The sequence below is a fragment of the Lodderomyces elongisporus genome, chromosome 8 (genome assembly GCF_030384665.1).
Source record: "Lodderomyces elongisporus chromosome 8, complete sequence".
In the NCBI taxonomy this organism is placed as follows: domain Eukaryota; kingdom Fungi; phylum Ascomycota; class Pichiomycetes; order Serinales; family Debaryomycetaceae; genus Lodderomyces; species Lodderomyces elongisporus.
In genome coordinates this window covers 203657-218872 of record NC_083680.1, presented here as the reverse complement: position 1 = coordinate 218872, position 15216 = coordinate 203657, and the positions used below count along the sequence as shown (strand labels likewise).

Genomic DNA, 15216 nt, shown 5'->3' with positions numbered 1-15216 from the left:
ATAGTCAAGTTATTTCAGTTTTTTTTTCCTTTATGCAAACTCTATAAATATTTCTTTATATAATTGCCCATCAAAGAACTTAAAAAATTTTAAAGCAAAAAGAAAAAAGGAGAAGCAAGAAATTAAATCAAATAAATATATAAAAGAATAAATAATTAAAATGGTTTACAGCTGGTTATCGTCTCCCTTTTCTTTTTCGTTTAGCAAATCTTCAAGATACAAGCTAGGCGCTCTCACTGCACTTTGAGAACTGGTATTCAACTTTTCCAAATTCATCATTTTCAGACCCAGCATACTCCCTTGACTCGATGCAGTATCGATTGTACTTGACTCGCCCGACATATTGATTGTCATTTTTGGCCTATTACTGAACTCGCTAACACTTCCATCTCTTGCAGCTCCACTTGCAGTTTGATTCTTTAATAAAATCAATGATCCTACTGAAGAATTGTTCTGTTGTTTATACATTCCCGCATGACTACCGAGAGCCAAAGTGCTTGCTGTATCGCTTGGATGATCCAACAGCATATCCAATTGTTTGATGTTCAAGCTTGGATTAACAAACATCGATTGGCGTTGTGCGTATTTATCGCTCGTAATATTGTTTCTGTAAGCTCTTCCTTGGCCCGTACGACTTGTTGAAGAATCGGTGGAGAGAGATGCTGTTGAAGTGTTGAGCATGGAGTAATGCGATGGCGTGCCACCAGCTCGACTTGGTGTATTGGAAAAAAAACCACTACCACCAAAACCACCTACACTGCTGCCATTATCATGATAATGGTGTGGGAATAGTCCATTTGCAAAGTACATCTCCTTTTCTCGTCGTGCCTTGGATGAGAAAATAAAGTATGTTGTAATACGGTACAATACAATTCCAATTAGCATCATTCCGAGTATGCACCCAACAATGATAAATACTAGGCCTGTTGGTAGTGTTGATTCGTGGATATATGGGTTGGAAGCTCTAGAAGGAATTGTTGTTATATCGAGACTAGTCTCTGACAGACCCGATGTAAGTGTAGGCATATCATCACTGCTGGTAGCTCTTTTGACATTTGCTACTATTGCCGTAGTTGTCATTGTTTTTAGTGTTGTAAGCGACGACATGGTTGTTAGTGACAATAGCAGTATAATGTAAGTAAAGATCTAGACGTTAAAGACGGTGTCAAAGCTATGATCTCCTGTAATGAATGGATTTTGATGTAGAATCAACTCAATTGAAAGTTTCTGCTTCTTCTTTTTCTTTTTACTTCTCTTTTTCTTCTTCTTCAAGAAGATCAAAACATGTCTAATTCGAAAAGATACAACGCAATTGTATATATAGAATGCATGTCATCATGAACTTATTGAATATCTCAAAAACAAGTATACCACAAAAAAAAAAAAAGAAAAATCTGAGCCTTAATCTCCCAATGTGTTTAATTGAAACTAATAGATAGCAAACATAGTGAACATGGTAAACAACCTGAAATTTTATGCAAATTTGTGTCCTTATCTTTGTTTATGTCTCTCCTTCTTTTTTTTCCCAATAATCCCTCTCACTCACTCATCAACTCACTAACTCACTCAACAAGGTGTATATATGGGTAATGTCCACCTACATCGACGTGATTGTTGTGTTTGTCTACAATATATGCGTGGTGGGGTATATCCTGTAGTGGTACGAAATAAATGGAAAATTTAAGAGCGCAAGAATAATGAAAATAAAAAATGAAAAACAAAACAGATTCAAAGTAGATTGATTGAAATTTGAAAACCGCACGCGCGCGCGTGTGTGTGTGTATGTGTATATGTGTGTATGTATTTATTTATGTATTGTGGTGTCGTAAAATGATGAACGGACGCGTCAAGAAGTTCAATAAGCTGGGATGGAATATACAATTGACTCTTCTTTCGCAATACAATATGGTGCTTTTTTTGTATTAATAACAAAAGCATTAATCAGCCTTGGTGGTCAATGTTTATCAATGACATGAAAAGGTAAAAACGGGTGGTAGTCAAAGTTATGGAAGTTAAGTAAGTATAGATTGATCTACCCTCCCCCCCCCTGATGGTTTCTCTCCATCTGAACACAAAAAGCCCGGTGTAATAAATCTCGAATTCCATAATGCAAAATAAAAACATACAACACGCGTCAAAAAAAATAATAATAATAATAATAATAATAATAAAGACAAAAAAAAATAAGAAATAGAAAGGAGAAAGGGGAAAGGAGATATAGAAAAGTGGCGTAAACATTTTAACTTTCCATTTCAGTTGAGGAAAGGGATACAAGATTTGTAGATATCTGCAAAACTCAATTTATTACTACATACCCTTGAAGTGTTTGCAAAAACAAAGAAAAGAAGAATTAAGGATGAAAGAGGACCCATTATATACTCTGGCCGCTAGTGAAAATAATAGTTTGAAATAAAATTTTCTTAATATATATTTATATATACACCCATAATCAATATCCGAAATGTTTAACTAAAAAGTCTATATCAAGATGGTTAGTGTAAAAAAATATAAAGATTTAAAAAAAAAAAAAATCAAAATTTGAAAAGATCAAAAAATGGGTCAAGGTGGATCAATATTTTTGACACAGTCCATACTTCTTTAAAACCTCCAGTCTTTGTCAGTTGACTCGATGGCCCATTTAAACTTCTCTCTCAATGTCTTTGTAAACAATTTTTCAATTGGAACATCAAATTTTTTGGAAAACATCACCGTTAATCTTGGATCAATATAGTTCATCTTTGATGTACCCAAAGAGACTTCAGAGTTATCTTCTTTGTCTTTCAATTGTAAAGTGGTGCTAACAATTCTATTCTCCATGTTTTCAACTTGTGTTTTCAATTTCTCAACTGTAGCGCCTTTGGGGATCTCTGGCTTCCCGGTCTTTAGCTCCTTTTTGTATTCCTTTTCCAATTCTGTTATTTTATCCAATTTCTCCTTAATGTCTTTCTTTTTGAGCAATGGTTTCTTCTCCAACTTTAATTTCTCGTTATCTCGTTCAAACTTCTTTTGCACTTGTTGCCGGTGTCTTTCGATAACTAAATGGTGAATATGCTCAATCTCTTCATTGGACAAATCCTCAAGTTCTTCGAAATACTTGGGGTCCTTCTTCTTCAACTTTGGCTCCAACTTCAAAATCATCTTCTTGAGTCTAATTTTCTGCCAAATCAATTCTCTCAACTTATCATTGATTTTTTGCACAGAGTTGCCATGGTTCTTACTAACGGTACGCTGGTGATTACACAATATGGCAACTGTTCTATTTGCCGCATTGAATTTAACAACTTTTTCAGCAGCAGTACCTTCATTGGGTATAAGGTCCAATTGGTCCTGCATAGTTTTTGATGCATTGTATGTACGAAACACTTTTGCAGTTAAACCCTTCATATAATTTTGTAATTGTTTATTAACCATTGACGGGTTTATCCTATCAAAGATATCGTCACCGGGTCTCTTGGGATCTTTTTTGAAAATTCGCAAATTCTTAAACACTTGCTTATCTACTTCAACTTCTTGGTAAAAACGAATAGAGTCTTTACCAAGAAAATCAAAAATGACCTGGTTCGGTGGTTTTAAAGTAAGATGTTCATATCGAAGTGAACAACAACCCACGGTATCTGCTTCATCCTCACCCTTTTCACCGCCTGCTCTCAAGGCAAACACATCAATAAGGTACATTGCCGTTGCCATTTGTCGATCTTGCATTTTTTCTGACTTGAGCATCTTGGTGTAATCTTTCCTTATAGCATCAACGTGTTGACGCAATTCTCTAGCTTTTTCAAACTTCTTAAAGTCGGATTGTCCTTTAACAGAAGAGTTTGCAGCGAATCGCACGTATTTAAATGAATCTGAAATGTTTTCTTTCCACATTGCAAGCCATGTAACCTCGTTATCATGTCGTACTTCTGCCCAATGGTGTCCTGCAGGAGGTTCTGGAATCTTGACTCCTTTACTCAAGTTCAAGGTGACTTGCTCGGGGCGTACTCTTCTCTTTAACTTACCCGTCTTTGGGTGTGCGCCACGACCTCGGAATAAGCCTGGAGGTTCTATTCTAAAATTGCCCACCAATTCTTTTCTTCCATTCAATAAACATGTCTTGAATGGTTCCTCGATCCTATCTTTTTCTTCCTTAAGTCTTTTCTTTTCTTCTCGACTCATTGCTTTTTTCTCTTCTCGTTTTTTCTCATAGTAGGCATAAATTTTGCTAAAATCCATCTTCTCAAACTCTTTGATGTCAACATTGCATCCGCCTGATTCCTTCAACACTTCTTTAAAATCATTAAAAAAGTTTTTTTGGAAAACTGGGTTCTTGGCGTGGTCGGTTTCAACCATTGCCCCGAAGAAACCGGCAACTTCCTCTGCTTCGACTGGCAAGTTGACTGGTTTCCCATCGTAGTATAGTTTGACGTGTGAAGGTAAAGGTTCGTATTCTGGTGGGAACATAACACCATTATGTTCGAGTGATGTCCATTTGATCTCTCCATCATGTTCGTCTTGGGCTTCCCACCATTTGTAGCCTGCGTCTTCTTCTTCTTCATCGTCGTCGTCTCCACCATCTCCTGACTCTGGAGTTTCACTTTTAACTGATGTTTCTTTTTTTACTTGAGAAGCCTTTGTAGTCTTTTTAGTAGATGGTTCAGCCTTGACTTTGGTAGTAGTGGTACCTTTTGTTGTTTTTGCTTTTGTTGTTTTTGGTGTTTTTGTGGTTGTTGTTGCTTTTGCAGGTGTTTTCCTTTTGGTTGTTGCTGGTGTTGTTGTTGTTGTTGTTGTTTTAGACTCTTTTTTCACCTTTGTAGTTGCTGTTTTTTTCTTGGGCGTTGTTGCAGCTTTATTAGCTTTTTTTGCTGTGCCATTACTGAGTTTTCTCTTTTTTGCCAAAGGTTTATCTTCATCTTCTTCATCGGATATTTCCTTCTTCACCTTAACTTTTCTGTTTGTTTTGCGAGACAAGGGTATGTTGTCTTCGTCTTCATAGTCATCATCATCGTCATCGTCATCGTCATCATTCCCGCCATTGTCATCATTGCTATCGTCATCGTGCTCTTTGTTGTCGATATCCATATCGGAATCATTTGAAGTTGGTGATGTTGATGGGGATTCGGTCTTTACTGCAAGTTGTGACAATACAACGTCGTCTTCAGAGTCACTCATTTGTGTTAAGAAAATAGGAGTCCCTTTGGTGTTGGTGTGATAGTAGTGGTGGAAACTCTTTAAGTAGTTAGGTGTTTACAATAGTTGGTGAGTGTTGAATCAAGGTAGATGGGGTGCTTGACTATTAAATCTCTTTGTATAAAAGAATGCACGAATTGAGTATACTTGAAACCAATTTACGAGTAATTGTATATTTGGTCTCTGTTAAAAAAGTTGTTGTTGTTGTTGTTGCTTTTGCTTTTGTTGTTGTTGTTGTTTTCGTTTTGGTTGACTTTATTCGATGGTGAAAATGGAAAAGTTTATGTTTTAATTAGTACAGTGAGTTGGTAAAGTGGATGTATGTATGTATGTGGGTGAGAGATGGTTGTTAAAAAAAAAAAAACCAGTGCAACAGAAAAAGCGTTCACAGCATACATAAGATCGCAGCACACAATCGAAATTTCCAATGTTCTTTTCCTTCCTTCTCTCTCTCTTTGTCTAAGTCTCTGTCTCCACTATTGATATATATATATATATTTAAAATTCCTCCATATGTGTGATAATCACGTGATGTACTTGTGCTCTTTTTTTTTCTTTTTATTTATTTTTTTTTTTTTCTCACCTGTTAATGTTTAAAAAATACAATAATAGTGAAGGAGATAAATGTGTGTGTCAGCAGCAGATATACACACATACAAATATACATATATGACATTATATGGTGGTTTATTTCTCACGACAATTGATTTTTCAAGAAAGTTTCGTATTGTTCAAGTATGTGTTTGTGATAATCTGAAGCTATTGCAAGCTTTTATAACTCACTGTGATTTTTCATTCTCTAGATTTGTATGTATATAACTTTTCATTTCTATATTGTATTAACCAAACTGGCAGTTGTAATGCAGGATTAAGAAAAGCGATAAAGTATTCTTCAATTAGTACTATTTATAGACCATATTATATTTGACATTCTGACATATACATATATATACAGTTATCTGTATATATATATATTGGAATGGTTATTATATTCTTTATTGTTGTTGGGCTTGAGTAGGTCATAAACACAAGTTTTTGAGGTTTAAAGCGTAGTGTTGATTAGTTTCTGCTTCAAAATTTGTTTCCTCTCATTTTTTTATTTTTTTTGTTTCATTTTGCAACAAAATATAAATTTGATGGAGTGGAAAAAAAAAAGAACCAAAAAAAAATGCAAACTTCAAGACTTTAATTCTGTGGAAGAGTGGAAGCAAGAGTTTGGTTGACATGACTAACTTGAGAAAGACAATGTATACTACAGAGAGGATACTTATATCAATTTGCATATTTGATATAATTCATAGTTTAATCATTCTATGCGTTTTTGACATTTGATACAATTGAGAAACGAGAAACGAGAAACGAGAAACGAGAAACGAGAAAATGTGAAACGTGAAACAACGTCTATTGGTTGAGTTTATGGTTATGAACTATTTAGTTAAGGCTGACTATGAAGATGAAGGTGAAGATGAAGATGAAGATTGGAGATTTTCATACTTGTACATACAACACTATTGGTGACTTGCAGATCAAACGTAAAATGTGTTTCCATTTTTCTCTCTTATTCTTTATTTTAGAAACCCATATTAAAATTAAAACAAAGAAAAAGAGAGGAGTATTAGTGAAACGTGGGTATTGTGTTGTGTTGGGGTGTGTTGTGTTGTGCACTATGTTACACATATATTTTACCGGTTCGGATATTTCCGTTGTCCAGAGATGAGCATATTTGCTAAGAAAAACATTCTTAAATTACTAGCAAAGCTAATTGTAATTCTTTCACTGCTTTGTTGATGGAGATATACCTATGCTTCCCATATTTGTGCTTATCGATATCGCTGCTTATCTTATCAATTATAGCATATGGTAAAGGTGGTGGTGGTGGTAGCGGAAAGAAAGGTTTAGTGGTTAACCCTATCTACTTTGTGGAGAAGGAATGGAAGGTGTATAATATTACATTATGGATCTTGTGACTCGAGTGTTAGATGGTCCTGGTGACAGCTAAAAGCAAGTGGAAACGAAGGGAAAGAAAAAAAATAGTAGTTTGTAGGCTCTGTCCCAAATTACCAACTAATGAACAACAACACACACACACACACACCCTAAATTGTTGCAGCAGCAGCAGCAGCATTATTAGTTCATAAGCCATCGAACAATAAGTGATTTATGAAATCATTCTCTTCCTCTTTTTTTTTTTTTTTTTTTTTTGTTGAAGTTCCTAAAATAAAAACCATGCGGCGATTTGACAGAGAAGGCAAAAGCTGGAATTATATATTTTGTGTACCTTTGGTGACTTAAAATACACAAACGGAGAAACTAATACGGCAAAACGGCAAAAACAACAGAAAAACAGCGAGAGTGTTTAGCCGAGTGTAAGGCATTTTGGTCCTTGATTTTCGTGATGAGATGCCTTTAGAGGTTCATTTTCAATTCAGCCCAGCCCAACCCCAAAGTTCTTGATTTTTTCTTTTCCTGTCGAATATCTTGTACACATACTTTACAAGGCCAAGTCTTTTGAGTATACTGTATTTAGATATATACTACATCTCATTTTATGAATTGAGAGATAAGATAAAACAAGTTGGAGAGAAAGTAAAAGAGTGAAAAGTGGGGGAAAAGGGGAAGGGAAAGGGGAAGGGTACCGGGTGAAAAAAATAAAATTAAATGTAGATTAAGTCCTATAACGGAGGGGAAAAAAATAACAACAACAACAACAACAGGTAAGCCAATCAACTGAAGGAGATGAAAATGCAGAGGATTCTAAAAGAAGAAGAAGAAAAAAAAGCAACGATTACAAATTAGAGGAAGAGGAAGAGGAAGATGAAAATGTGGGTGGTCTTGAAATTTGTAACAGAGAAGAAGGCGGCAATCTGAATTAGTCATTTAAGATTAAAGAGGAATAAAGAGGGGGGGGGGCTAACATTTGTCCCTCTCTCTCTCTCGTCACCCATATTGTAACAAGTACTAGTACGGATTAATTAATGCTTTCTTTAAATGGTTTTGTTGAGAGGTGTAGAGGAAAAACTTTTTTAAGCAAAAAAAAAATAAAAGGAAATTGGGAAAAGCAAATGTCAATCATTTAATTGCATCCATTTATACTGAGTAAACAATATTGGCACCTTGCTTTTCATCACTTGATTCTCATAGCTATTATTCTTTTCGTTTCAATTGCCTTAACAACCCTTGTTATCACAATTGTTCTGGTAATTAATTGATCCTAATCCACAATTTTTTTCTTATTCTTCTTCTTCTTTTTCTTATTCTTTTCTCTTTTTCTCAGCAAATTGTGATGCACCGTGTCCTCTTCTTATGTATTGTTCTTGATCCCAATAATTGGACATTGGTTTAAAAGCCCTTTTTTAGTATTACTCACATCTTATACTCCCACACACTCATACTCATAATCATACATTCACTTCACTTCGTCTGTCCTCTCTTTTTTTTTTTTATTTATAAATTTCTTTTTTCTTTTCAATTTCTTTTTTTTTTTACTTTGTTTGCCGTTACTTTTCTGCTGCTGTCATTCTCTTATCAATATGACACAAAAACATAATACTCCTCCTTATCCTCTTCACCCTCCTTACTTACTTACTAAATACATACATACATACAAACATACAAAAATTTAAACGTCATTTACTTTTACTGTTTGTGAAACCCAAGGCAGGGAGGGTGAAACAGTTTGGTACTTTTTTGGGTAAGAAGAAAAAAAAGGGTAACGGCGCTTAGCAAAACGAAACAAAAAAAAAAAGTAGAGAAAAATTAAAAGTCATATAATACCCTCCTCAAATCCCTCATCAATCTTACAATTTCAATTTTTTAAACCCTCTTTCTCTTTTTCCTTCTCTTTTGCTTAACATTATATCCATTTCTTCATCAACAAATCGTCCCTTTTTTTTTCAATCTTCTTCTTCGTTCTTCTTCATTTGGTATTTCCTTTCATCATTGGTTTTGCCTAATTTCACACATATAATTTTTTATATAATTTTTTTGTCTCTTCCAATTCACAAACCCCCGCCCCCCTCCACCTTAAAAAAAAAAAATAATTTGCACCTTCCACACTTTTATACTTTGGAATATATACAAACACTAGGGCATACTATTACTACTACTATTCTTAAACACAACAATGCTGTACGAAAACTATGAAAGAGAAAAACCAGGACTTTCTTCGCCCTCTTTTCAAGCAGAAGATATACAAATCAACCCACTGACATCGTACAAATACGAAAATAAAGAAAAACACTTGGAAACAGACTATGTCGACTCAAGCAGCGCATTCAATGAAATAGACCAGGGCCAAGTACAAGGAGTCAAGCGTGGTTTAGCATCAAGACACATCTCCATGATTGCCTTGGGAGGAACCATTGGAACAGGTCTCTTTATCTCAACTGGTGGTATGCTAGCAGATGCAGGTCCAATCTTATCACTCATATCCTTCTTATTCATGACAACAATTGCATTTAGTGTGACCCAATCTCTAGGAGAAATGGCCACACTCATCCCAGTATCAGGCTCATTCGCCCAATTTGTCACCAGATGGGTCTCTAGATCATGCGGTGCAGCTAACGGATGGCTTTATTGGTTCAGTTGGGCCATTACATTTGCCTTGGAACTATCAGTTGTAGGACAAGTGGTGGAATTTTGGACATACGCAGTGCCATTGGCAGCATGGATCAGTATCTTTTTCGTCATTATTGGTGTATTCAACTTGTTCCCCGTGAAATACTATGGTGAAGTTGAATTTTGGGTCGCTTCCATCAAGGTGCTCGCCGTATTTGGATGGATCATTTACGCATTGGTTATGGTTTGCGGCGGTGGTAAAACAGGCCCAGTAGGTTTCCGTTACTGGAGAAACGGATACGGGTTCAATGGTATCTTGGTCAAGGACAAGGCCACCTCCAGATTCTTGGCATTTGTTGCCTCATTCGTTAATGCAGCATTCACTTTCCAAGGTACTGAATTGGTGGGTATCTCTGCCGGTGAGTCAGCCAACCCAAGAAAATCCGTTCCCGCAGCAATTAGAAAAGTCTTGATCCGTATCTTGTTGTTTTACGTGCTTTGTATGTTCTTTATGGGTTTGCTTGTCCCATACAATGACCCCAAATTACAAGATGGTGCTTACACTAGCACATCTCCATTTATCATTGCCATGGAAAACTCAGGAACCAAGGTGTTGCCACACATTTTCAATGCAGTTATTTTAACAACAATCATATCGGCAGCAAACTCCAACGTTTATTGCGGATCAAGAATCATTTACGGCTTGGCAGAAGCCAGAGTCGCACCAAGATTCTTTTTGCGTGTAAACCGCGGCGGTGTGCCATACCTCGCCGTATTGTTCACTACTGCATTTGGTGCATTGGGATACTTGGCCTGTTCAACAGACGGTGCCAATGCATTCAACTGGCTCTTGAATATCACGGCAACTGCAGGTTTGATCTGTTGGGGATTCATCTCGGTGTCACACATTAGATTTATGAATGTTTTGAAGAAAAGAGGCATTAGCAGAGACACACTACCATACAAGGCCCTCTTTATGCCATATAGCGCATACTATGCGACATTTTTTATCTTTTTGATTGTCTTGATTCAAGGTTTCCAAGTATTCTTTGACTTTAATGCCACTGGTTTCTTTACCGCATACATTTCGTTGATTTTGTTTGTTGTTGTGTGGATCTTTTTCCAATTGTTTTTCCATCGCTTTAGTACTAAATGGAGTGATTACTTGGTGCCCTTGGATGACTGCGATATCGATTCTGGTGTAAGAGAAATTGATGAGATGGTGTGGGATGACAACAAGCCTAAAAACTTGTGGCAGAAATTCTGGGACATTGTAGCATAAAAAACAAAACAAAGGAAAAAAAAAAAATAAGGAGAAAATTTAACACGAAAATTATATACACTATTTTTTTAATAATAATAATAAAATATATTTGATAATAAGCAGCAAATTTTTTCATTTTTTATGGAGAAAAGTACTATGTATGTATATAAACAAGGAGAGTGTGAATAAACCAAAGAGTTGGTTTATTGGTGGTAAATGTCAATAGGTATTGTTAAATGTTTTGATTATACTACTACATAGAACTAAATACAAAAAAAAGGAAAAAAAAAAACAGCGTCAAGAATCATGATGAATCTTATAAAAAAGAAAGTAAACTTGCAAGTGCAAGTGCAGGTGCAAGTGGTTGTAATTGTAATTGAATGTGGAGCGATTTGGCTAATCAAGGCTCATTGTTTGCTTCGATTGATCAATTGTACAAGACATAGTTGGCTGTACCTGTGGTAACACCAACAGTACAACCATCGGTACCATCACCATTGTACTTACCGTTCTCGTAAACACACAGTCCACTCACAGAAGAGGAACTATCAGCAGCAACGATCTTGACGTTAAAGTTCAATGAGTCGTAATTGTTTGGGTTAGGAATCAATGACAAGTAAGCAATGCCATTTGTGTAACCAGCACCAAAGTTCAATGGGGCCCAGTTACCGACACCTGATCCAGATGTTCCCCAAAGACAACCGTCTTCGTAGGAAACGCCGGCATTGTTGACATAGTACTGCGCCGAAGTGGAACCGCCTCTCCATGTGTAGTAAGTATCCAGATCGACAACGGTAATCACAGATGTTTCACCGGCACCAACAACAGTGGGGATAACCATATTTTCGGTACCTGGGTAATCGGTTCTACAGATGGCAACGCTTTTTCCAATTTCACTCTTGACGTGGGCCTTGTCAACACCCCATTCACACAAGTAGTTGGATCTGGTGTTGGACTTGTACAATTTACCATTTTTACAGAGCAAACCACCAACGGAAACACCATTGGATGGTTGGTCGTCTGGCCATTGGGTCTTGGACATACCGCTTTGACAAGCATAAGAACAGTAGGAGCCTTCTTTGCATGAGCCACCAGTTGAGGTGTCAGAGTTGTAGATTCCTGACCATCCACCGTATCCCAAATGGTTCAAGGCGATAACACCTTGGCCAACAGGAAAAGTGTCACATGAGTAAACGCCATCTTGAAACTCTTCGGTTGGGTCTTCAAAGTCAGCCAAGTCGCCGTAAATGCCGTTTGAGGAACCTGAGGAGCTTGAGCTAGTGGATGAGGCAATTGCTGAGGATTCAGTCAAAGTTCCCAATGGTTGTTCAGAGGCAGATTGTTGACCTGAAGTTAACGAGTCGTTTTGCACAATAGTAGTGGTGGATGATACATCAGTTGAGGTGGATGAGGTTTGTTCGGACAGAACAGTGGACTCGGTGGAGGTTGACTCAACAGTGCTGACTGGGTTACCATTGGCATCAACAGTGATGGTGACATAGGCATAGTCGTAAACCACTGCTCTCTTGTGTTGGTGGTGGCCTTGAACTACTTGTTGGTCGCAGTTTTCCTTCTTGACAAGTTTCTTGAGCACATTGTTGTTGTTGTCAGCAGCTGGAGCTGGAGCTGGGGCTGGAGCTGGAGTAGCAATTGCCAAAGCTGCAAAAGCGAGGATAGTGGCTTGAGAGAACTTCATTGCTTACTCTTTTGAGGGGAAGGGGGGAAGGGAGAAGGTTTGTTTAATTCTTTTAAAAGAGTTGCTTAAAAGTGAATGAATGTATCGAGTGAGTTTGACTTTGTTTTAATCTTTTTTTTTTTGCTAAACTATGTTCAAAGTCTGGCTAAAGTCTGGTTAAATAAAGTCTGGTTAAATAAAGTCTTGTTTTGATATTGGTTGTAAAAGTAAAAAAAAAAGTGAGCGATGTAGCTTGGAGCTAGTTGAGTAGTTTGAATCAGTTTATGAACGATCTCGGTATATAAAAGGAATGACTTGAGGTGAGTTGATAAGCTGTGGTGATCAAAAGAACGAAAGGAAAAGAAGGGAAAGGGGGAAAGGGAAAGAAAAGAAAAAAAAAAAGGAAAAGAAGAAGAAGAAGAAGAAGAAGAAGGAGGAAAAGGGAAAAGGGAACAAAAAAAAAAAAGTGGAAGATGTAGAAGGTTGGAGGATATCACGAGTTTTTTATTGACACTTGGGAAACAGCAGAAACGATTTTTCCTTTATTTCCTGTTCGTCTTTGTTCCACTTTTGTGATTGATAATAAAAATAAAATAATAAGTATAAAAAATAAAATAATAAACATTTATCAGTGTAGAGATTATATCTCTTTTGCAAAAAAAAACACATTCCATGTGAGACGACCTGAAAGGGGAGTCATGGAATGTATTGTCCTTTTGATTGTCATTAGCTTTGAAACTGCAAGTAACATTATAGATTAGTGGGAAATAATTTTTACTTGCTGATAGTGACAATCATTGTTGTTATTTCAAAATTGAATTGAATTTTATTTCTTTTTTTCTTCTATTCTTTGTAAACTAATTTATTTAGTTTACTTTTCTATAAATACTTGACTTAAGCAAGTGGTAAAACACCTAAAGTCTTGGGTGTTCTACTGGATAAACACTCGATAGAGAGGGGTGGCTTTTTTTTGTTGGATTAGTTGGTGTTGGTATTGGTGGTGATATTTTTTCTTTTTCTTTTTCTTTTCTTTTTTTTCTTTTTTTAAGGTTGTTTTGGCCATATTGCTTTGTCGCGTTTTTGTGTAATATTTTGCAGCCTAATTTTTTTTTTTTCTTATTCTCTGTTGCCAGTACCCAGCACTACCCAGCACTACCAAGCAGTACAATGTACTACTGACTAACAAATAACCAGTATAGCTACAACTACAACTACAACAACAGAGAGAGAGAGTAAGAGAGAGAGAGCAAAAAAAAAATAAAATAAAATAAAATCTTAGCGCACTTTAAAATTTTATTTTATTTATTTTTATTTTATTTTTTATTTTTAATTTTAAAATGAAAACAAAACTCTTGTCTTCTGTTTTTGGGTTTAGGTGCCAGCCAAATAATACTATTCATTTGTGAACAGACAATATTGCTTCCAAACCAAACTAAAAGTGAACATACCTACTTCTTTCAGTATGGTGTAACCAGCACCTAGGAGAATCATAGTCGTACTACATCTGCTACTGGTAATACTCTCACCAATGATTGAATTTTTTTTTTTCTATTTTCTTTTATTATTCCTCAGTGATATACATGAATTCTGCTTTAGTGAGCAGAGAGATAAGTGCACTCTAAATTTACAACTCATCTATTAAGCTGACACCCACACCCACACACAGACACACACTCTCTCACTCAACTAGAATTTCACTTAGTTTACACTTGATAATAGGTGATAGTCATGTTGTTGTTGTTAGTGGTGGTAGTAGCGATGGTTATGTGAACCCGTAATTTAGGAATCTACGCCTCAAGGTGTTTTTTTTTTCTTTTTTTTTTTTCTTCTTCTGAAACCTCCTTCCGTAGAGACGCGCTCATCCATAAACACAATAACACGAGGGAAAATTGTTTTGATGGTGAAGTAAATAAAGTGGGTAAGGAAAGGGTTTTTGAAACGTTACAAGTTTGTAGCAAAGTTGTTGACAAGGAATACTTTGTTCTTTAATCATTTTTCATTTTTCATTTTTCATTTTTCTTTCTTTCTTTCTTTTTCCTTTAAACTTCACTCATGTGAATCCCAATTGTTAAAAAAAAAAGAAAAGACAAATGACTTGCTGATGACACATGCCAATCTTATTGTTATAAGGTTTTAGAACAAGCAAAAGAATGAAGAGAAAAGTATTGCTGGATTTCTCATTTATCTAAGCTTCCTATACTCAAAACATACAATTAGGATATTGAATTGCTCGTTTTAGAATCCAGTCACGCGTTCTATAATGATAAAAAAAAAAAAAAAGAAATAGAAAACAACAAAACTATAACAAATACTAAGTATGTGTTTTAAGAAACTTTTAGCCTCGTTTTAGTCTTTACTTGCTTTTGCTTAGCTTCGTTGTTGTTTGTTGTTTGTTGTTTGTTTATCCAATACTCTTGTGAGGCTTATAACATGAAACTTCGTCAACCAAATTTTTTTATTCTCTATTGTAAAGAAAACCAAAACAATGTTCCTTTTTGAGTAGATGTGGCTTTTACTACTTTTACCGCTACCAAATGATTACACCACTGCTACC

At 35.9% G+C, this 15216-nt stretch overlaps 4 protein-coding genes across 4 annotated transcripts; 1 reads left to right on the top strand and 3 right to left on the bottom strand. All coding sequences in view use genetic code 12, as the record gives it.

The window, feature by feature from the left end:
• Window positions 1–165: 165 nt before the first annotated feature.
• On the bottom strand, window positions 166–1080 carry PVL30_005427 (uncharacterized protein; the record flags this gene model as incomplete). Its single annotated transcript, XM_001523835.2, has 1 exon — window positions 166–1080. The coding sequence occupies one exon, from the start codon at window positions 1078–1080 to the stop codon at window positions 166–168; it is 915 nt and encodes a 304-aa protein (XP_001523885.2).
• Window positions 1081–2598: 1518 nt separating this feature from the next.
• TOP1 (DNA topoisomerase 1) lies at window positions 2599–5148 on the bottom strand (the record flags this gene model as incomplete). Its single annotated transcript, XM_001523834.1, has 1 exon — window positions 2599–5148. One exon carries the CDS (start codon window positions 5146–5148, stop codon window positions 2599–2601), a length of 2550 nt encoding a protein of 849 aa, XP_001523884.1.
• Window positions 5149–9289: 4141 nt separating this feature from the next.
• Window positions 9290–11005, top strand: CAN1_3 (arginine transporter Can1; the record flags this gene model as incomplete). The annotated part of the gene is made up of 1 exon (XM_001523833.1): window positions 9290–11005. One exon carries the CDS (start codon window positions 9290–9292, stop codon window positions 11003–11005), a length of 1716 nt encoding a protein of 571 aa, XP_001523883.2.
• Window positions 11006–11414: 409 nt separating this feature from the next.
• On the bottom strand, window positions 11415–12683 carry SUN4 (Sperm-associated antigen 4 protein; the record flags this gene model as incomplete). Its single annotated transcript, XM_001523832.1, has 1 exon — window positions 11415–12683. One exon carries the CDS (start codon window positions 12681–12683, stop codon window positions 11415–11417), a length of 1269 nt encoding a protein of 422 aa, XP_001523882.2.
• Window positions 12684–15216: the final 2533 nt, after the last annotated feature.